Below are 22,615 nucleotides of genomic sequence, written 5' to 3'. Positions count from 1 at the left end.
ACTGATTTTTTTTTACCAGTATTGTCACAGATTTATAACTTATAACATCACACACACACACCGATCTGTTTAAAACTGTACCCAAATGGAAAACCTTGACTTTTTATTACAGTGAACAAGAAACATAAATGAATATTAAGAAAACATGATGAAAGTGTCTCCTTTATTCTGAATATATATGCATCTATCCTTCTGACGTTGTTCTGAGACATATGCATCAATCCTTCTGACAATGTTCTGAGACATACGCAACAATTTCAGTCATGAAGCTGCCAATAGCTATTTCAATATTCACTTACAACTTCCGGGATTACTGTCATACAACTATTATTTTTTTAAGAAATCACCACAAAAAAAAAAAAAAAAAAGCCACAGGGATCTGGATGGACAAAATCTCTTTGAAATTTTCCATAAAAATTATTTCTTCATCACATAGATTGTGGTATTGGCTGTATAGCAAATAGTGCCACCTTGCTGAATGCATTCTCTCTCAACAAGTTCCAGTAAGGTACATGAGGGCAAACTCAACATCTGTAGTTTCTTTAAAAAAATAATGGCCGTGATGTGATAATCATGCAACAGATGCTGATATTCTATGCATAAAGCATTTTTTGGAATACATGAAATTATCCAATATCCAAATTTTACTATTTTAAGAATTCACAAACTCAGTGAGGTTTTTTTTCCCCCCTCACAAAAAAAAAAAACTTATTATCCAGAATTTAAATCCTGCTACAGATGAAGTGTTTGAACTGTATGCAGTAACTATTAATTTCTTATTCATATGTTGAGGAAAATTCCAGAAAGTCGCCAATCCTAGCATCCACAATTTGCAGAGAACAGTGACAGGGATCATGTATCTGTACATGCTGACTGAGTGGCTTTTCCCACAACTAATGGAGGTCTCCAACAACTTCATTTTCTAGCAGGATGGAGCTCTGCCTCACTACCATCATACAGTCTGGAGGTTCCTTAATGAACATCTTCCACAGCACTGGGTGTTCTGTTTAAAACAGTGACCTGCCTCTAGAACAGTGGCCACCCAGATATCACACCATGCAAATTCTTCTAGTCAACAAACAGTCTGAGATGAATTAAGACTACAGGACTGATGTGTGCCATGTGACACATGGGGTGCATATTGAGCATTTGTAAGATTATAGAAATAACTGTGATAGTTCCTTTACAAATTGGTTTTGACATGTTCATATATAACCTAGTTATTGAGTAATAAATTTTTGAAAGTATTCAATTCTTTTTTGAATCACCATGTACATCTTTACCAATGGACCAATGAATCAACTTTTTCTGAACTTGCTACAACTTAATTTTGTTATTAGCTTTCTTGAGTGAAGTACAGTTATAATTTATAATGGTGAATGCTTATTACCAGTGAATATAACATTTTTACACTTGTAATGTAGAAACTATCATGTCCAAATAGTCATCAGAATAACAGTTAACTTGCTTTTTTGCAGTGAGAAATGCTGAATTTTTTTTTTTTTTTTTTTGGTAGGGAAAAAAATAAATAAATAAAATAATAATCTGTGGTGGCGGCAGGGAAGCTATTTCATTGGACAAGTCAGTTGCATCAGTTCAGACAAAAATCTTTTGTCAACGATTAAATGACATTACTCTGTGCGACTTGAAAGAAACTGATTAGCTTTCAAATTAACTGAACCGATTAACTGTACTTAAATTTGTAATATTTAATTTGGCTATATTCTGGGTCAGTTCATTCAAAAGTTAAAAAATTCTTTTCATGCAACATGCTGGTTGGTTGATTGGTTTAATATTTTATGGTACATTGGCAGCTTAGGCCATAAAGGTGCAATATGCAGATACTATTTAATCTGCTGATAAGTATAGTCTTACATGAAGGTGCCTTTAACCTATAAATTAAAAAATCTAATTTATAGATTTTCTAATTTATAAATATATATTTATAAATTTTTACTAATTTATTATATATAAAAGCCAAAGTTGTTAAGCACTTTTATTTATTTTTTTCTACACATGTGAATCAGAGATAATCCTAGAAAATTCATGTGCTTTCTTTAAACTGTTCCAAGGACTTTATTATAATCTGCAAAATAAGTATGTGAGAAAAGGAAAAAAGCCTATAAAGACAGGAAAGTCAGAATATTGCAATGGCAAGAAGATAAAAATGCAATTTAAGAGAAAAAAAAAAAAATTTTTTTTTTGGTGAATACAAAGAAAAGCACAAGAGGGTTATAACTCTTAACCAGGTGCAAAAAAAATCTAATAAACTGATGTGACCAGTAAAGTAAAGTTAAAGATGTGGACCAATTATTAGAATGAATCAGTAAAAACAACAGATCTTTAAATTAAAAATAAATAAATTTTACCCATTATTTTGAACATTCCTACTAATAAATTTTTTCTCCTGGAGAGAAAAAAAAAAAAAAAAAAAAAGGTCTAAGAGATGCCCTGATTGAGAGTTAAGGTACTATTAAAATAATATTAGTATCATTGAGGTCTGTACACCAACTGGGTATAACATATTTATAATGATAATAATGAACTTTATTTGTTTATTAAATTTTTTTCAATAACCCAGCAACACACTACAATTTTGTTATATGACCCATATATTGGAAACTAGTGTTTGACTAGATTATTACTAGCCACAAGGAAGCCTGAGGGTTATGCTACACCAGCCAAAAAACAAAATTTCCAAGTTACTCAGACAGAGAGAGAGAAGTAGAAGGGAATCACCAAGAAAGAGAAGAATGATGATATCCAGCTCAGAACCCTGGGTGTGCCATGTCCATACTCACCAGATGTGATCTCCCTGCAGGTAGTAGCTTCTTAATGGTGCAAAAGTTGTTAAAGGCTTTAATATGCCAATTACCAAATTGTCCGTTTAATATTTATATAGCCTGATCTTTATAAGTAAATAGAAATGATGTTAACTCTCTCCTACTTCTTAATGGCTTTTATAATTTATCTACTAAAAAACTAAACAAATTAATAATATTAATTATCAAGTATAGAAAACAAAAAATTTATCTGACAAAAAAAAAAAGTCTGATACCCAACCTAACGTGAAAAGCAGGCTGAACTTCATGAGGATTCCTTCTGTCTGACCAAAAAAACAAAATGCGATCAAATATTGGTTCTATGTTTGCAACCTGATTTTGGAAGCTTTCTGGAAACATACGAAGTAGTCCACCATGAATCTAGAAAAGCAAATATAAACAGCACCACTATAAAAAGACAAAATGATACTTGTATAGTGTGTGTGTGTGTGTGTGTGTGTGTGTGTGTGTGTGTGTGTGTGTGTGTGTGTGTGTGTGTGTGTGTGTATATTGAAATTATTTGGGTAATAACCTATAATACATGTATGAAATAGCTAAATTATAAATTGTGTTCATGTACCAGAATTTCTAATGTACCAATTACTAATATACAACTAAGAGTAATATAGTGAAGGAGGGTGCAAGGAATATTAAATCTAACATTAACATATTGAACACAATAAATATTTAAATTTATCTCCTGCTGATTACAGCCTGTTACATGGATGGGCACTCAGAAGGGACCTACATCCATCAACAAACAAGTGAAAGCAATCAGCATACACCTATCTGTTGCTATGATCCATACTCCAGTTTAACAGATTTTTATTAATAGGTATAGAAATTATATCAATTGGAAAGTTAATTTAGTTGAAAATAATGGGGTTTAATTTCATTGTAAACTGGAAATAATGGACTGTTGGTCTGACAGATAGTGGTGTAATTAATTAAAATTATAGAATTAACCCAAAGACATCCTTACTGTAGTGCAGCTAAATAAGAAAAGACCAGGTATATATATTTTTTTATCTTGCCACTATACGTATGTTGCGATGCCCTATAACTGATTTTTTTAAGTTAGTATTATGTGATATAATAAGGAATAGGTACATATGTCTGTTTCATTTAGAATTAAAATAAACATTAAAATAATTAAAATAAAATAAACTTTCACAACTAAATTAACTCCCCAATTGATATAATTTCTATACCTATTAATAAAAATCTGTTTGTTTGTTTGTTTGTTTGTTATTTAGATTTTAGGAGCATTAGCAACTAAGGCCATATTGCTCCGGGAATATGCGGTGGTCATTCCCTGAACTTTCCGCATCCTCCGTATTTGGTGGTGACGGGCTCGAACCCCGGTCTAAATCAAGAAGCGTGTGCTACGCACGGCTGCTCCTTCCCACCTGGCTACGGAGGTGCCATAAAAATCTGTTAAACTGGAGTAAGGATCATAGCAACAGATAGATTTATGCTGATTGCTTTGATGGGTGTTAGTCCTTGTTGAGTGCCCATCAATATATACAGGCTGTAATCAGCAGGAGATAAATTTAAATATTTATTGTGTTCAATATGTTAATGTTGGTTTTAATATCCCTAGTACCCGTCTTAACTATTACCCTTAGTTGCATATTAATAATTGGTACATTATAAATTCTAATACATGAACACAATTCATAATTTAGCTATAGCATGTATTATAGGTTTTTACTCATAATTTCAGTGGAATAGTAGATTTAATTATATCAATAAATATGCAATGTTCAATTATTTAATGGAATCAGCAATTGTCAATGAATAAGCCATCATATTGACACACACACACACACACACACACACACACACACACACGGAGTGTTATTGTCCTTTATTTGTAACATTACTATCATATCATAACAGCAGTTTCGACTGTACAGTGGATCTCAATGCTCACAAATTTCATTATTTAACCTCAAGATCAACTATCTGCATCTGTTGTACTTTATTAACGTTGAATGCTTATGCACAAATTAAAATGTGCTTGGAAAACTACAAAAGCACTGGGAGCTTAATGTGGCTGAGAAAAAAAAAAAATCCAAAAGCATATAAAATAAAAATTTCTTTATACTGTGATTAGATATATAAAGAACAGCTAATATTATCTATTTACTTTGGGTTGCTGGTGAAAAAGTAAATTAACCTTCTATAAATAAACAATTAACAGAAGGTTAATTTGTGTAAGAACAATTTGTGCAAAATAAAAGCAAAAGCCTCAGCCTTCCTATAGCTGAGTGGGTATAATTCAAATATGAAAGTTATCTGAAATTCAAAGCATTAAGACAACAATGAAAAATGATTTCACTGTTACAGAATTTAGGAGAAAGTTAAGCTTCAGAGAAATGAAATTAAAAATATTGTTTGATTCATGGAATTCAGAAAGTGGTCGGTCCAAATCTAGCATCACTAATTTGTCCAGAAGTCTTAAAAGTTTTAGACATGTCTAAAATCACAAGCTTAGAGAAAATAACTCTATATCTAAATGACAAAATATTTCAATGTTATGAACTGTGCATACAAAGTATTTTAAGCTCCTGGGAACAATAAGTTTTATGGAAAAATTTTGCCATCTTTTTAAATAAATTAACATATTAAATTATCTTCAATAAACAGCTTAATAGTCTTAGTCACGTTCGTTAGCTTATTTTTAAATTTAACTAGAGATGTTGTAAGTTAGCCTTTGTATAAGGAGAACCTTTGTATTGGTGATTAAGCATGAATATCGTATCTGGTAACTTATACTGTAGTGCGTTGTAGGGGAATTCTAATGTTTTTATTGTGATAAATAGGTATCTCAAAAGTTCGAATCAAATAGGTTAGCATTAGTTAGATAATTTTTTTATCTATTATAATTAACTTATTAATAAATTAATTTACAAACATAATGTTATAGTGTAATACACATAATATTAACTTAATAGGGAAGTACGTATTATTACTACATAACTGGAGAATCAGAGTAGTGTTATTAGTAATTTTATAAGTATATTAGTATAGTGCATGGGATTAGTATGGGATTGAATTGAGTGATTAAATCGCTTAAGTCATCAGAATGACTGCTTAGTCCTCTGCAGTTCCACTGTATGATGTTGGGCATTATTTGGGTTTAGCCGAGGATGATTCATCTGACTGTTTTTTGTGAGTGGGGCATTTTTCATGGTCTTTTTTGGAAATGTGGGGTGTCCAGTATCAATAGTGTCATTGGCATGAAGTTCTATGAAGAGTTCCTCATAATCTGGGCGTCCATCCACTTACATGCGGTTGGTGGGCTTTTCTTATATTCCTTAGTAGTTGAAGTATCACGGTATACTAATCGGCGTATTAGTGGCTTCGCTGGTTTTGGTAGTATCTTTTCCAGTGGTTGATAAAGTTTAACCCAGTTAGCTAGAGAGGTGTTGGGTGGCATCGACACATCTGTTTGACCTGCAATCGAATGATAACTTCGGGTGCAAGAGGCATAAGATGGACTAGGCAGGGTCAACATAATTTGTCTGCATGCCTCGGGATATGTGACTTTATGTTCAATTTTGTACTTTTGGATTTTTTTCCCAGTTTTCCAAAGGTCACATGCTTTAGAAAATGCAGGATGGCTTCCTTTACAGTTTGGGCAAGTGGGAGTGAAAGCTGTACAGTCTCCTTGGGAATGCTCCTTGGAACCGCAAACAGGGCACACAGCATCGCCTTGGCATGCCGTCTGGGAATGGCCATACTTCTGGCACTTAAAGCAGCAAATGGGATTTGGGATGTAGGGTCAAATCTTGCAGTTTAAGTAACCTGCTTTTACAGAAGAAGGGAGATTCGGAGTATTGAATGTCAAAATAATGGACCTGATTGGTAATAGGTTGCCATCTTTTTTTGTCATAATTCTCTGTGCATGAGTCACTTTTTGTTCACTAAGCTCTTGAATGATCTCTTCCTCAGACACATTTAGTAAGTCCCATTCGCTGATAACTCCTTTAGAGGTGTTCAGAGTGTTATGGGCTGTTACTGACATAGGAATATTGTTAAAAGTGTTAATTTTAACAATATTTCTGAATGACTTGGCTTGGAAGCTTCAATTAGAAGGTCTCCAGATTGGAGACGTTTAACCATTTTGGGAGATCCAACAACCAATTCTAAACATTTCTGTATTAGAAAAGGCAACAGCTTGCCAACAGGTTGTGTGGATAGGGAATGCATTATGAGAAATGCTGGCATGTCTGCACTCTGTTTTTCAGTCTGCTGTCTCTTCGGACGATTCAAGTCATGCTCTGAATCAGAGTTGACAGGTCTGGAGCCCGTGGGCTCTAGCGGTGTATAGGTATCACAATCCATCGCTGCTCCTTTTAGCCCTGGAAGAGGGCATTCCTTCTCCCAGGTTACCGACCCCGCCACGTGGAGGCAGGAGCGGTGCCAACCAGTGACCAAGCGATCAGCAGAAGAGGAGAGCAGTACGTTGCTAGCAATAGCAGTAACGTTGCTAGCAGTGACGTTGCTCAGCGAGGGAAGCAGTGAGGTTGCGAGCGGTGGAGGGATTATTAAAGCACTAGTACTCGCCCTAGGAAAATCGCACTAGAAAGATCACTTGGCACTCGGGGCCTTGTTATCATATTAGTGGAGTCTCCCAGCATTCAGTGCTGGGTCCATTGTTATTTTCTGTATTTATTAATGACGTTGATGAAGGTATATCAGGCTAAATTTCTACGTTTGCAGATGAACAGAGGTTGCTAGGGTGATTAATGATATTAATGACGGTAATGCAACAAGATCTTGAAAAATTAGGTAGTTTGGCTGAGAAACAGCAATTGAGGTTTAACATTGACAAATGCAAAGTATTGCATATGGGTAGAAGTAATCTTGGATTAACATACCAACTGTGTGGTACTACACAGAGTAGTGGAATAAGAAAAGAACATGTTGGTAATTGTGCAGTCGGATATGAATTTCTCTGAGCAATGCAGACAGGTTGGCAGGGCAGTTCAGGGAGTTTTGTCAATGATATGCAGGAATTTTGCTAGTAGGGATAAGGAGGTGATTATCCCTTTGTATAAGGCAATGGTCAGACCATATCTCAGCCTCGTATTAGGAAGGATAGGATGCAAAGCTGCTGGAATGGGTACAGAGAAGGGCAATGGGATTGGTGAGGATGATCTTACCAAGAAAGGCTTCGGCTCTGCAAATTTCAGTGTCTGGAGATAAGGCACTTGTGAGGTGATCTGATTGAGGTGTTTAAGGCTTTGAATGGCTTGGGTAAACTAAATGCTGATGGGATTCTTCCTCTTGATCAGACTATGCACATTAGGGGGGCATAAATTGAAATTGAGAAAGGAGAATAGAATGGTTACAGAATAGATGTGCTGAAATTTGCCTTTAGCCAGTGGGTTGTTAACTGTTGGAACAAACTTCTATCTGATGTGGAAGTGGATAGCTTAAATAAATTCAAGGAAAAACTACACAAACTGTTGAAGAGGATGGATAGGCAAAATGAGGTTTTTTGTTTTTTTGACTGATGCTGTATAAGCTTGCTTTCTTACATCATCTATCATTAGTAATATTAATACTAAAATTGCTAAATTGATGCTTGCATGAAAGTTGCCTAAAGAAAAGATGAGGAAACAGCCCTCAAATTACATACCTTCAACATAAAGCACAGGTACTAATTAATAAATTATGTAAATAAAAATCAGCATAAATTGGAGTTATGTAAGTTATGTCTGTCTGAATAATATTGTTGCAATTTCAATATATACATATGCTGCACACCAATCACACACAAAAAGTATTTAAAATCTCCAATAACATCAAATTCAGTTGGCAAAGATGTTTTTAAATACAGCTCTGAAAGGTGTAAGTTGTCTCTGTTTATGGCACAGTGGCAGCTAAGGCCAAAATGCACCAAATACATGATGAAAAAGTATAAAACATTCTACTAGGATATGAATGAGAGATGAAAAACAGAGAAAGCAAAAGCTGCTGTAAAAGTCAAAGTAATATCAGTCATTGATTTAAAATCACTTAAGTCTGTTGGGAGAAATTTGTTGTTTGCAGAAAGGAAAGTACATCTAGGACGTATTGTCTGCTAAAATCTAAGTGTAAAAGGTTTGGAGAAATCCTAAAAACAGTAAAAATAAGTATGGCATTCAACAGTGAAATACAGTCTCTTAATATATGTTGTACCATTAAGAAAATATTACAGCAAGTGCACACTGGAGGATCATCAACTCTCAGCAAACCTTTGAAAGGGTATACTGAATGCAGATGTTGGACTGTTGAAATGTTTTTATTGCTCTTTTAGAGCAGGAATGTAGCAGTCATACAATCTGTGAGTTAAAGTTTCTAAGTTTAGTTTTTTGCCTTAATAGATGACAGAGAGATGTGTTGAAATTCTAAGATATCTTTAAGTGTTACTGTTAATTCTCTGTTAAAGTTATTTCAAAATTAAAGAGACTTTTTATGCAAAGAAGTGTCCTTATTACAACTACTCTATTTTTTTTTCAACTTACTTCCACATCCCAACCTCTGTTTAAGTAATATATGCTTGTAATGCACCTTCCATCTTTATTGGGATTATCCACGTGCTTCACATAATGAGTACCATTTCCTGGATAACACGCTATCATAGCCTGAAATAAACATAAATTATAAAAGAAATATTTATAAATATAATAATAAAAAAAAACAATTATAGTAGAACCCAGATAAGAAATTCCCGCATAAGAAGTTTTCACCTGTACTAGGTTTGGTTTCTTAAGTCCCAATTTCGACTACATATTGTAATGTATTATTTTCCTACGTAAGAAGTTTCTCTGGTAAAAAGTTTTTTATAAAGAATACACAGTGTATTATTATAATGACGTTTTCCCACTTACGTTTTTTAAATATAGAAATTCTTTATTTCTTCACATGTCGACCACGTGAAGCACAGTGAAGCATTTGATGTTAGATTCTCACGGTTCTGAATTACTTAGTGGATTGTTGCTGTCTTATTGTAATTGTGCCCTTTTAAAGGTATGTTAAAAGCTGAACTTAATTCTTTTATTTGTTCATAACTTCCCTGCTCATCTGAAAAACAATGTCCATATGGAGTTCTTCCTTGGGGATTCCACATCAGTTGTGAAACCAATGGATCAGGAAGTGATCAAAGTTTTAAAGATGCATTTTCGTAAGTACCTTGAACACAAATTGCTTACCCTTGTAAAACTGAATGGAAAAACTGAAAAGTTCAAAATTTTGTTGTTAGATGCAATGCATTATTTAGAATGCATCATGGGATACACCGAGTCCTATAATGATATAGAAGAAAATGTTGAAAGTGATGAACAGAAATGTTCCTACAGAGCAGTTTGGGATTTAGAGTAAATTTTTATGATTATGTAGATGATGTTATCACATGTATAAGTATTGAAGATATTTGCAATGAAGATCAAAACATGACTGATAGTGAGTCTGAACAAGATGAGCCTGCTGTACCAACATTCCAAGATGCAATGACTGGCTTCTCTTCACTGCAGCAATTCATTCATAGTGTGCCCGATGTTCCCGAGTCAGTGAAATTGATTTATTCTGTATGAAGCTCTTCCCCAAAATATTTGAAGCAGTCTTCTCTGGATAGCTACTTGAAAAAATTATAAACATTTTTTAGTTATTTGTTTTGTACTACTTGTAATTATTGTAATTGATTTTTATCATTCTCATTACCTTTCTTCTCATTGCATCCTTGTTATAATTTTGAAATCTTATTAAATCATGACTAATAAATATTATTTTGCATTAAATGACAATTTTTATTTTTGACAGTTTTCCTACAGTACACATGATCATTCACATGTATGTGTATCTTTTCATTTTTATTTGTGGAGTTAATATTTCATATCCTTAGGTCATTTTCCCTCATAAGAAGTTCTAAACCTCCGGTCCCTTGGAAAACTTCTTATCTGGGTTCTACTGTATATATGAAACCAAAAATAAAATACTGGTTTAATAGAGTTTAATCTGTACTTCATATTACAAATCATTTATGTTTTGATAATTTTCATATTATTAAATCAATACTATTTCAAAAATAAAAGCTAAACTGGATGATCATTTTAAAACTGCTTAGCTTTTTTCAAAAACAAGAGAACCAAACTATTTATATTTTTAAACCCCTTAGCCTGCATTTTGAAAAAATCCATACCTTCTTTATACATGGTTGTAACTGCTATATATTCCCATGTGTAGTGCAATGGATAGCACTGCTGCTCCCTGAGTACTAGTGTTTCAATCCCATTGCCAGCTGAAGCTGAGAAATATTTCTTGTTGAAATGGGAAGAACTGTGAGCTTTCTTGCCCCCGCCCCCACATCATGGCCAAGTTAATCAGTCTCCAGAAAAAGTTAGAATATTGAGTTTTTCAATGCACAAAACATCCACAGAATACACACAGTTTAAAGGCATGATATACTGATGTCATATGGCCTTGGCTGCCCTGGCACAACTTCCAGACAACATAACCCAAATTTTATGAAAAGCAACTCAATTAATTATATATACACTAAGCTATAAAAAAATTATACAAACATTTAAAAAAAACACTGAATAAAATTCCTTACTGCCGAAAAATTATCTCCTCACCACTTAACAATGATCAGCGGCGAAGAGAGGGTATCTCTTGGGTTGTCTGCTGTGGAACTCCATACATCTGAGTGCTTGGCACATCATCATTTGGGATATTGTTCTTGCATTCCTCATATTGTATTGCAACATCGACTGTCACATAGTGACCTGTGATTGAGCCCACACTGCACCCTTCACTTACCACAAACGTCCAACTTGTGTAATCCTTCACAGTTCTGTCAGCTGGAGGTGATTTGACTCATTCCACACCATTCTTTGTGCATCTTAACCATAGTGGACCATGAACAGCCGATAAGACGTGCCATTTCCAATATGGAAGCAGCTAACGCACAAACTCCCACAGTCATGGCCTTTTGAAATTCCATGATATCTTTACTACAGTCCATAACTGCTACATTATTACTTTGACTTGCACTAAAAGATGCAAATTATCACTGCTGTAGAGTATGAAGCTGTTTGGCTTTTAATACTGTGAGCTATGTGGCACAGTCCATTACAAATGGGGTGGTCACAATTCATATATATAAATATAAATGAGTTTATCAATGTAACTCTTTAAATGAAAAGTTTAAAGAGTTATGAACACTCTTACTATCCTACTTCTATTGCTATTTTTTGTCTTTATTTATTTAAATAATTTTTCCTTTCCCCATCCTCAATTTAATACCTCACCCTTATACCATTTGCTTGTTCCAAATCTATTTTGTAAAATACATTGATTTCTTATCTTTATAAAATTAAATCCTATACTAAATTCCACATACAGTAGACTCTTGATTTGGGATAGGTGGTAAAAAAAAAAAAGTTCCCGGATAATCGATTTCCCGGTTAATCTAACAATACAGCAAGTCCCTGACATAGGTTCCAGAACTTCTTACATAAGTCAAGTTTTACATAACTAACTCAGAAATGACTAATAAAATATTGCTACTATATCCCTGATATGCCAAAATACTTATATACATTTGTAATTAGTTCAATTAAAAACTTTATCTGGGGATAGTGGCGAAGTAGCAGGAGTGGCACATAAATAATTATTTACATAAATATTTAAATAATTTGCACTTGATAGCTAATTAAAAGGATTTAAAATAAAAAATATTGCAAAAATTTTATTAACAAAAAGGTAAAATCATGAGAGATGAGAAAAAAACTTTATTTAGGTATTTCAATAATAAGGTCTGGTGAAGTAGTCTCTTCTTTTTCTCTGCATACAAGTCTTTGTAGCATCGAATACCATCTTATAAAATTTGCCATATCTTTAATGCTACGTTCAACATTCGGATCTCCATTCACAATCGCCTTGCAGGCCATGTCAACTCCCCGAAAAACTTTCTCCAGTTCTTCTGATGAAAATTCTCTTGGTGTCACTTCAGTGTTATCCACTCCAGAATTGTTTTCCTCTTCTTCATATGCAGTTTGCTCGTTCGTCAATTTCAAGGAGATGCATCATCTAAGTCATTTGCATGCGAGTCACTGCAGTCACATATATTGGCAGTGTCCAAAGTTTCGAATCCTAAGTCTTTTCAAATCCTAAGTCTTTACAGTGTCTTTGGCAATTGTCTGAACTTGCAATTCAAAACCAGTGAAATCATTTGCCAAATGGGGCAAAACATGCTGCCAAATGGAATGCATGTTGTTGGTAATAATTTCTAGCCAAGATGCAGAGATGTTTTCGATCATATTTAAAGGGATAAAAATTAAATTTTGGAATCAAAAGTTTGAAAAACTATCACATCAGGATGGAATTAAGAATACCGAACACTGTTGCACGTTGCCGCTGACTGCCTGAGGGAGCTATTGGCACATATGCACGTGAGACAACAGAGTTGGCATTGCAACAAATATGTACTCGTACCTAGGCTATGACAACGCAGAGAGTACATGTCTAGGCTATTGAATGAGTTTTAATATGTACAGTAAATTTTCGACTTAAACTTAATAGAAAACCGTGTTATAGTGAAATTCGTGCTGTTTGAAGCTATGCTAAGCGAGGTATTGCTGTATATATATATATATATATATATATATATATATATATATATATATATATATATTTTTTTTTTTTTTTAATTTAAATATAAATTTTATATTTGGGCCTTTTAAAAATATTTGTTCAGCCATTCTAAATTCCATTAAAATCCCACAAATAGTAATCTGGCAATTATTTCTTTTTTCTATACAAATTGTATGGAAAAGAGAAATTCATGGATTAAATGTAGTTTTAATGCAGTATTGTTAGCTTTAAACAGTCCATGAACACTTTGCATGTACTGCTACATAACATTCACGAATGTGGGATTAAGAAGAGTAATAAATATTATACAGTTGTAATTAAACTGAATGGCTAAGTTTAGAGAAGGTCAGGCTATAGAATTTTATTAAGAGTTCTATAAAGATATAATCTTCATAATTAATTGATCAGGAGGTAACTAAGTTAAACTATATTTAACTATTTACTTTTCACTTTTATTATTCACAAATAAAGAAAAGAATTCATTTAATAAAAAAAATTAACATGCCTGAAATGTAATAACACTACATACTTAACTAACTTGTTGGACACACACACACACATACACACACTAAACCCTCGCTATCTGGGAGGAGAGGTCATTGGATTAAGTGATAGTCTGGATTAGTGGAGTAAAAGACGAAAAATTTAATGTATAGGTAGTGCCGATGAAAATAAATAAAAAAATATCACTGTCGAGCCTTTATTTAAAAGCTAAAAAGACAATATAATATCCATCAATAAAAAACTCAGAAGTTGTATTTGTTTTTAAATGTAATAATGCAGGTTTGAAGAAACTGTCATGTTTTGTCTGAACAGACTTCTGCTGCTGTTCTTTAATTAGGATCTCCCTCACAGTTTTTAACTGTTCTTAATACCCCCTGCAATTCTGATTTGTTGAAGAGTCCACATCATTGATCACTGCATCAATGCCATCTCTTGTGGAACGAAAAAGTTTCTTCTTAATTGTAGGTTCATTATCTGAGTCTTCTTCCATAATAGAATCTTTAATAACATCTATAGCAATTTCTTCCTCTGTCAGAAGCTGAAATCCAGGATCTCCTTCTTCCAGTGCAGCCCAATCTTGGATATTTTCTTGCGTTACTTCAGTCTCTCCAGCTGCCCTCAACAGTCTGAAAATCCTCTTGCTCTAATCACTTAAAGTCAATATCACCATCTGTATTTTGACCAGCCATTCACTTAAGTTTCCTTTATAGTGTCCCTTCATGCATTGGCCCAGTTGAAGAAAGCAGACTTGATATTGTATGATTTTATATTTTCTGGAGTTCTTCCTCTTGTGTCGTTATCTACATCCATTCTTTCTTCCAACACTACAATCACCTCATCAAGGAACTTGCACTTGTAGGGCCTCTTGCAGGCCATAATGATGCCTTGGTCCATGAACAGTTGTGTTTGGCAACAAAGCCAAGCACTTTATTTTACCATCCTTACCGGACATATTTTCAATATCTGGATGTGTGTGGGGGCATTGTCAAGGATTAGAAGTGCTTTTATCTGGTAATCTGAAAATTTCAACACTTCTTTCTAGTACTTCTTGACTTCGGGTATGACACTATTATGGAACAAATTCTTTGTAATTTCTTGTAAGAATCAAACATTTGCGGGTTGTAGTAGACAACAGGCAATATGCACACACAGTATTTTAATGCCAAGGGCATTAAAAGACTATGTGCATATTGCCTATTGGGTTCTTAGCCTTGCTGATCACAACTGACTTTAGCTGATGAGTTCCATCTGCATTGACACAAGGAAGTGCTGAAAACTTCTTGCTGTTTTGTGCACTCAGTCAACGTGCAGTCAGAGTCTCATCTGCATTCCTAAATCTCGTATGTTTCAAAGTACTCAACTGTGAACAGAATTTTTCATATTTCAATCCGGATTAACTGTAACTGTATTAGCGAGGGTTTACTGTATATATTTAAAAAAAAAAAAAGAGGCTAAAGCAAAATTTGCATATATTATTATGATTTCCATTTGAAAGACTAATCTCAGTTACTTAGAGAAATGAATTTGCATATAGCAAAAATCCTAAATCTTACACACATTTAAAAGTTTGCAGTAAAACAATCTAGATGGTATAACAAAATAGTTCAGTAAGTGTAAACATTCAGAGCTGAAAACTGTATTTAAAATAACACATGGTATTTGGTATCACAAAAATTCACAATATGCTATTAAAAATATAATCTTTAGCTCTGAATATTCACTTAGATTAGATTAGCTGAAACTGCTTTTAATTACAAGTATCCTCTGTATATCTTTTTATTAGAAGTTAAGAGTTTTATTATGATGAGGAATCACATTAAATATAAATGCAAGTTGTTCGACTTGTGTTTCTATCAAAATTTAATTTTATTTATTAAGGTTCACTCTTTCCTCAGTTTTGTATATGGTAGTCCTAGCTCTTTATCCATGCTCTATACATAATAATGAAAAGTGCTCTGCTAACATTACCCTGAAAAATTTTGGCTTTTGAATGCAAAGTATTTGAAGAAAAACAAAGGAAGATTTACAGGGATCTGATATATCGACAGTTGCATCTGATAATAAAATACAAATTGGCAATTTCCTAATGCTATATATATATATATATGATATTTTGGAACAATTTGCTACCATGATTTTCTAAAAAGCATTTCCAAATAAAAATATGCAAATACGAACTATCACATGTATTATGCAGGGCATGATAAATCTTACTATAGCTTTGCTTCTATTAGTAGAGAAGAAAATATTGCCATTGTGATCATGTGGGATATTGAAAAGCCTAATATATAACAATACATTATAAATAGAGAGAGATCATGAGTTTTTTTTTAAAACTCTGTTTATCTGAGAAATATCACTAGGCATCCGCGAGGTGATCTGATTGAGGTGTATAAGGCCTTGAATGGTTTGAGCAGGCTCAATGCTGACGGGATACTTCCACTTGCTCAGACTAAGAACCTGAGGGGGCATAGATTCAAATTGAGGAAAGACAGTTGTAGAATAGATGTGCAGAAGTTTGCCTTTAGCCAACGGGTAGTTGATTGCTGGGACAGAGCAATCTAGTACTTCCATCTGTTGTTGTGGAAGTTGATAGCTTAAATAAATTTAAGGCTGAACTAGACAAACATTTGAAGTGACCAGATGGGTGAAATGGTAAGGGTTTTTTTTTTTTTTTTTTCTGGCTGATGCTGTATAAGCTTGTTTTCTTGCATCATATGCCTCAACTAATGCTAACGCTAAATTTTAGCAGCATGTAATTATTTTTTCACCCAATTTTTGAGAAAATTAACCTGTTAGCAACTGCGTGAAATCACAGTACTGGTGGTTGATCCTTGCAGAAAAAAAAAAATTACCTTGGGAGAGTATGGCGAGTTATTTTTGAAAGGACATCAAAATAAACCTTCACAACTGTCAATGGGTTAACATGTCAGAGTTTCTAGCTTATCCCTAATTAGACATGCAATTTTGAGTTTCCTTCTACATTTGCTTATTCAGTGCTTTCATTATCTTATATTTCAACCAACTTATCCTGCTGCTCAAGGTACCTGAATAAGGGATAACAAATGTTCAAAGAATTCTTCAAAAACTGACAAAATACTTCAATATTCTCTCAGTTTTTTGGAGATCCATCCTTAATTCCAACATTCGGTATATCTATTTTGCTCAAAAATAGCTACAGTTTTCGTTTCTGCTTATCCATGGCCTCATCATGTTCACTGCTCTGTTCCAATATACAAGTTGTATGATTGTAATGTATATTATACACCTACACAAGGTGTTACAAGCAATTTATTCAAAAAACTAAGAGATAAGCTTATATTCTGGTTTTTGAAAGTTCTTAATATGTAAAATGATTTGTAATTCTATTCTACACTGAAACTACCATTTCAATTTCCCACTGAAACTTCAGTCTTTTCCATATAGTATTAGTAATGGCCGCATGGTGCAAGAAATCATATGGCTTATGCTGCACAATCAAAAAAAAAAAAAAAAAAACCGAACAAAACAATGATAAAAAAATAATAATAATAAAATAAATAAATAATAATAATTAATAAAAAAAAAGGAAGGTACTATCTAGATGACCTTTGAATTTCCCCAAACTGTCAGCCTCTACCACCCATGTAGGCAACTTATTCCAGTAATTTATAACTCGCTGGCTAAAATAAAACTTCCTGCAGTCCAATCTAAACATTTCCCCACGTAACTTGAATTTATGTCTCCTAGTTCTAGCATCATTTATAATCTTGAAAATTTCGTCCTCATTCATTTTACTGATGCCTCTCAGAGCCTTAAAAGACCTCAATCAAATCTCCCATAAGGTGGCTAGTTTCCAAACTCTGCAACCCACATATTCAAAGTCTTTCTTCATAAGGACGCCCTTTTGCCGATCTCACCACGCGAGTGACCCGTCTTTGCACCCTTTCAAGAAACTTGATATCTTTCTTTAGGTGCGGTCTAACAAAAGCCTTATATAATGGGATCATCACGTCCCTATCTCTACTTGCAAAAGTTTGATAGATCATCGATAGGACACCATGGGCCTTCCTTGCAACCTGTTTACAATGCTCAGAGAATTTCATGTCTGACCGTATCGTAACACCCAAGTCCCTTTCCTCCAGTACTGGGTTTAGCTGAACTCCACCAAGTGAATAAGTTATTTTGGGATTACTGTTTCCCAGGTGTAATACCTTACACTTTGTTGGATTAAAGCATAGCTGCCATTTTTCTGACTGTTCCTGAAGTCTATCTAGGTCTCTCTGAAGAAGCTCAGCTTGACAGTGATCATTAACCACTCTACCAATTTTAACATCATCTGCAAATTTAGACATCACGCCCTCTATCCCTTCATCAACGTCGTTTATGAAAATTAAAAACAACAGTGGTCCTAATACTGATCCTTGGGGAACCCCACTTCTTACATCAACCCAACCTGAGGAATAGCCATTTATCACAACCCTCTGCCTCCTGCCCTGAAGCCATCCTGCTATCCATTTAAGGATTTTCCCAGTGATTCCTACCTGTTCCAGCTTATAAAGCAACCGCTCATGTGGGACTGAGTCAAAAGCTTTGCTGAAATCTAAATAAACAATGTCAAAATTATTCCCTAAATCCAGCTCATGAGCAACCCTGTCAAAATAGCTAACCAAATTTGTTAAACATGAGTTCCCCTTTACAAAAACCATGCTGTATGCATCCTTCAGAATTCCATTTATATCCAAATGATCCTGAATTCCACCCTTGATCATTTGCTCCATGATCTTCCCTACCACTGAAGTCAGACTGACAGGTCGATAATTTCCCACTTCACTTTTAGAGCCACCCTTATGTATGGGAAATACAATGGCACTTTTCCAATCCAAGGGAATCTCCCCAGAGTCTAGTGGTGCTCACACAATTAGCCTCAATGGTCAATGCACTCACTTGCCACCTCCCTTAAGATTACAGAGTATATTCCATCAACTCCAGGAGCCTTAATGGCCTGTAGGCTCGAAAGTTTTTTCATTAAATAATCTTGCGAAATTTCAATATCATTAATTACATATTTTTCAACTTCGCTCCCACAATTTCCCATTGCAACAAAAGATTTTTCATTTGTAAATATCGATGCAAAATGACTGTTGAGTTCATCTGCAACGGCAGCTGGTGTATTTAATACTGTCCTCTTTCCCTTACGTAAAGGTCCGATCTGGTTTGTCCTTCTCTTCTTGGCATTTATATATGTGAAGAATTCCTTATTCCCCCCCCTCTTTGCTCTGTTTGCTAGTGATTTCTCATAAACTGCCTTTGCCTGTCGAACCTTTTCTGTGGCTCTATTACAGATCACCTTGTAGCTGTTATAGGCTTCAGTACTTTTTATTGCTCTGTAACCTTTCCATGCCATCTTTTTCTGCTCAAGTAATGTGGCAACTTCACTATTCATCCAACTTGGAACCCTCCTCGTGGAGTATTTTTTTTAAAGGTATATATGCATTCAAGGCATCCGTGATTAATGTTTTAAAAGCATACCACAGTTCAAATGTGTTCATTCTCTGAGCAATATCTACCCAGTTAATAGAGGCCATGTAGTACTTTAAGGCATCGTACTTTCCTTTTCTGAAATTAAAACCCATTCCTTTGCCTTTTTACTGCTGCTACCTCTCTCATCATCATCCACCGCAGAACTCCGTGATCACTTCCTTCTACTGGTTCCACTACTGTCAGCCCTGTTATGTCATCTGATTCATGGGTGATGATAAGGTCTAGGATATTCTTTTCTCTAGTACTTTCCCTGACATGTTGATACAAATAACAGTCATCTAGTTGATTTAAAAATTGTTCCCCATGTCGAGTTTCCTTCCCATTTTCTCCAATCAATTAGAGGCAAATTGAAATCACCCATAATAAGACATTGACGCTTACCTGCCCATTCCATTTGAATGTAGAAGCTTTTGTCATAATCTTCACAATCACCTGGTCTGTAGATTACTCCTACTCGCATTATACCTTTGTTTCCAACTATCTCACACCATACAGATTCTATACTAGCATGTGAAACGTCTGAATCCAGGAAAGCTATCATCGCACTCAGGCTGCTTCTGATAACAAGCATTATCCCACCACCCCTTCTATCTAACCTATCCTTCCTAAATACATTATACAAGCCGTACTGAAACTCATCATCCCCTATTTCCCGGTGGCACCACGTCTCCATAAGCCCTATTATGTCCGCGTTTCTTGTTTTAACCAGCAGTTCGAATTCGCTCATTTTATTGATGACACTTCTAACATTATTGTATATAACATAGTATAGATCATGGGTCGGCAACCTGTGGCTCTTTGAGCATGTAACTGCAGCTCTTTAACTTTTAGCACACATGAAGCACAATTTGAAATGGAGTAAGAGGACTTAAAAATCAAGGACATGTGGAGTTGCAAGACTAAAATGCCTTAAAACTGAAATTGGAGATTTGGAAAGGCAAAAGGCTACCCTTGTAATTCTACACAAATGGACCGTGATAGATTAGTTTAAAAAGCAAGACCAAATTGTGTTCAATGCGTGAAGTAGCTTACTGAACACATAAATTTGAAATACAGTATTTGCATTTGGACTTCCCTCAGTTTTTGGTTCAATGTATTTCTGGAGGCAAATATTTTTGAACATGAACTATATTAAAAATAAATCAAGAAACTGTCGGAACAATGCGAGTCTCTCAGCTCATTTAAAGATAAAAATTATGGCATACTCGCCTGATGTTGAGAGACTTGCTCAAGAAGTTCAGCAGCAAAAGTCACATTAATTTGTTTTTTTTTTTAAATTAGATCAAAAATTGCTCTTCACTCAAAAAAGGTTGTCGACCCCTGGTACAGATTTTTACTTAAAAAAAAAAAAATCTTTAATGGCACAAGTGAATGCTCTTATTGACTTAGCAATTTGTGTTTGTAATGTCCATCCTTAAAAGACACAAAATAACATTTTGTATTGCTAACATCTAATTCTGCCATAAACTAATAAATTTATTTACTCATGATCTAAAACCATAATTATTAATACTGTGTGTCACTATCTGTACAAAACTCTGAGAATACCACTTTAATCTGAAAATTATTTTGTTTAATGCTGATGCAATATAAACTTTTCCTCCTTGCAACATGTTATCAATACTAGTGCTCAATCTGCCACCTTAGGGATAAGTTATTCCAATTATTCAAAAAAGGTAAATTCTCGTGAGAACCAGCCATCTGTTGCTCCCTACAATTTTATATTTGTGTTCTCTGTTCTTATCTCTCTCTTAATCAGCAATCCACATAATCTAATTGCATGATAATGAATACACTCCTTAAGGATCAATCCAATGCTCTTCTTTGAATCTGTTTAAAAAGTAGTTTTTTTTTTGTTTTTTTTTAATGTAGAATAGCCACCAGACCTGTAGACAATATTCCAGGTAGTCTAAATATTATCTTATACAAACAAATGGTAATGTCCTTCTCCTTAGTTACAAAAGTCCAATAAATCATTAATGGGATACCATGAACCACTCTGACTGCCATTTACATTGCTTCACCCCCCCCCCAAGTTCATTAGTATGAACTTGGGGGGGGGGTGAAGTGCATATTCATTAGTATGAACTTGGGGGGGTGAAGCAATGTAAATGGCAGTCAGAGTGGTTCATGGTATCCCATTAATGATTTATTGGACTTTTGTAACTAAGGAGAAGGACATTACCATTTGTTTGTATAAGATAATATTTAGACTACCTGGAATATTGTCTACAGGTCTGGTGGCTATTCTACATAAAAAAAAAAAAAAGCCTTGAGTTTGCTCACAGTGGTGCAACACCTTACATTTAGAAACATTACATCTGACATTTTTGTTTTGATAACCTATAATCTTATTTACTCATAGACCTATACTGAGCACCTTCTTACACAAATACATGCAGTTAACCATTAACCTAAATATGCACTAAACAGTTGTTTAGTGCATATTTAGGTTATTTTGTTTTAAATCCTTAAAATATAGCAAATATTAATATACACTAAGATTTAGGATTAAGATAGATTCCAAATTAGTAAAGAGCCACAATAAAAAAATATTATTCAGGATTTCTGGCCTGTGATCAAGGGGAGATTTTACATGCCCTATCTCAAACTTTTTTTTTTTTTTTAATTCTTGCCCCACTCAGATATAACACTCTGCTCTTCTGTGAGTGGAATGTGATAATTTGTAAAAATTATCACACTCCACTCACGCTGAACATAATGAGTTGATCCCAAAATATCTGCTATTTTTGAACTTTCCATTTAAAAAAAAATTTTTTTTTTCTTGCGAATTTCTATTTTTCACAAAGCTATAAAATGCCATCTTCAATTTCATCTATGTACCTGTATATTAAGTATGCTGTTCTCCTTAATTAAAAAGAACAGCATACACCATATGCAAGCAGGGTTGGGTCTATGGTAAAAAATTTTTGCCAATGCTATTAACATAAGATATTTCAGGTCATTACAAATATATTAAACAATTTTGGTTGAAAATTATTTAAATTCATTCCAGACTTAAGCATAGCATAATTTCCCAGGGTTCTTGTCCCTTTTAATTACACTCAGTCCAAGAGCATTGTAGTAACATATGCTAACAACAGGTATAGAAATAT

The 22,615-nt window shown here is 34.2% G+C and overlaps 1 protein-coding gene across 6 annotated transcripts in view; it reads right to left on the bottom strand.

Moving 5' to 3' along the window:
• The window catches only part of Hph (HIF prolyl hydroxylase), a 63,814-nt gene that overhangs the window by 27,597 nt on the left and 13,602 nt on the right, over window positions 1–22,615 (bottom strand). For 4 of the 6 annotated variants that reach the window (XM_090374989.1, XM_090374990.1, XM_090374992.1 and 1 more), the window contains exons 2-3: window positions 9,344–9,463; window positions 3,064–3,203 (exon numbers count right to left, since the gene is read on the bottom strand). In XM_090374989.1, the coding sequence (XP_090231115.1) occupies window positions 3,064–3,203; window positions 9,344–9,463 (260 nt within the window). Of the gene's footprint in view, window positions 1–3,063; window positions 3,231–9,343; window positions 9,464–22,615 lie in introns of those variants that run through there. The other 2 variants (XM_090374995.1, XM_090374994.1) reach the window with 2 other exon arrangements.

The sequence above is a fragment of the Mastigoproctus giganteus genome, chromosome 6 (assembly GCF_048544385.1).
Source record: "Mastigoproctus giganteus isolate SK-2022 chromosome 6, ASM4854438v1, whole genome shotgun sequence".
Classification (NCBI taxonomy): Eukaryota; Metazoa; Arthropoda; class Arachnida; order Uropygi; family Thelyphonidae; genus Mastigoproctus; species Mastigoproctus giganteus.
This window is presented reverse-complemented; position numbering and strand designations above follow the sequence as displayed.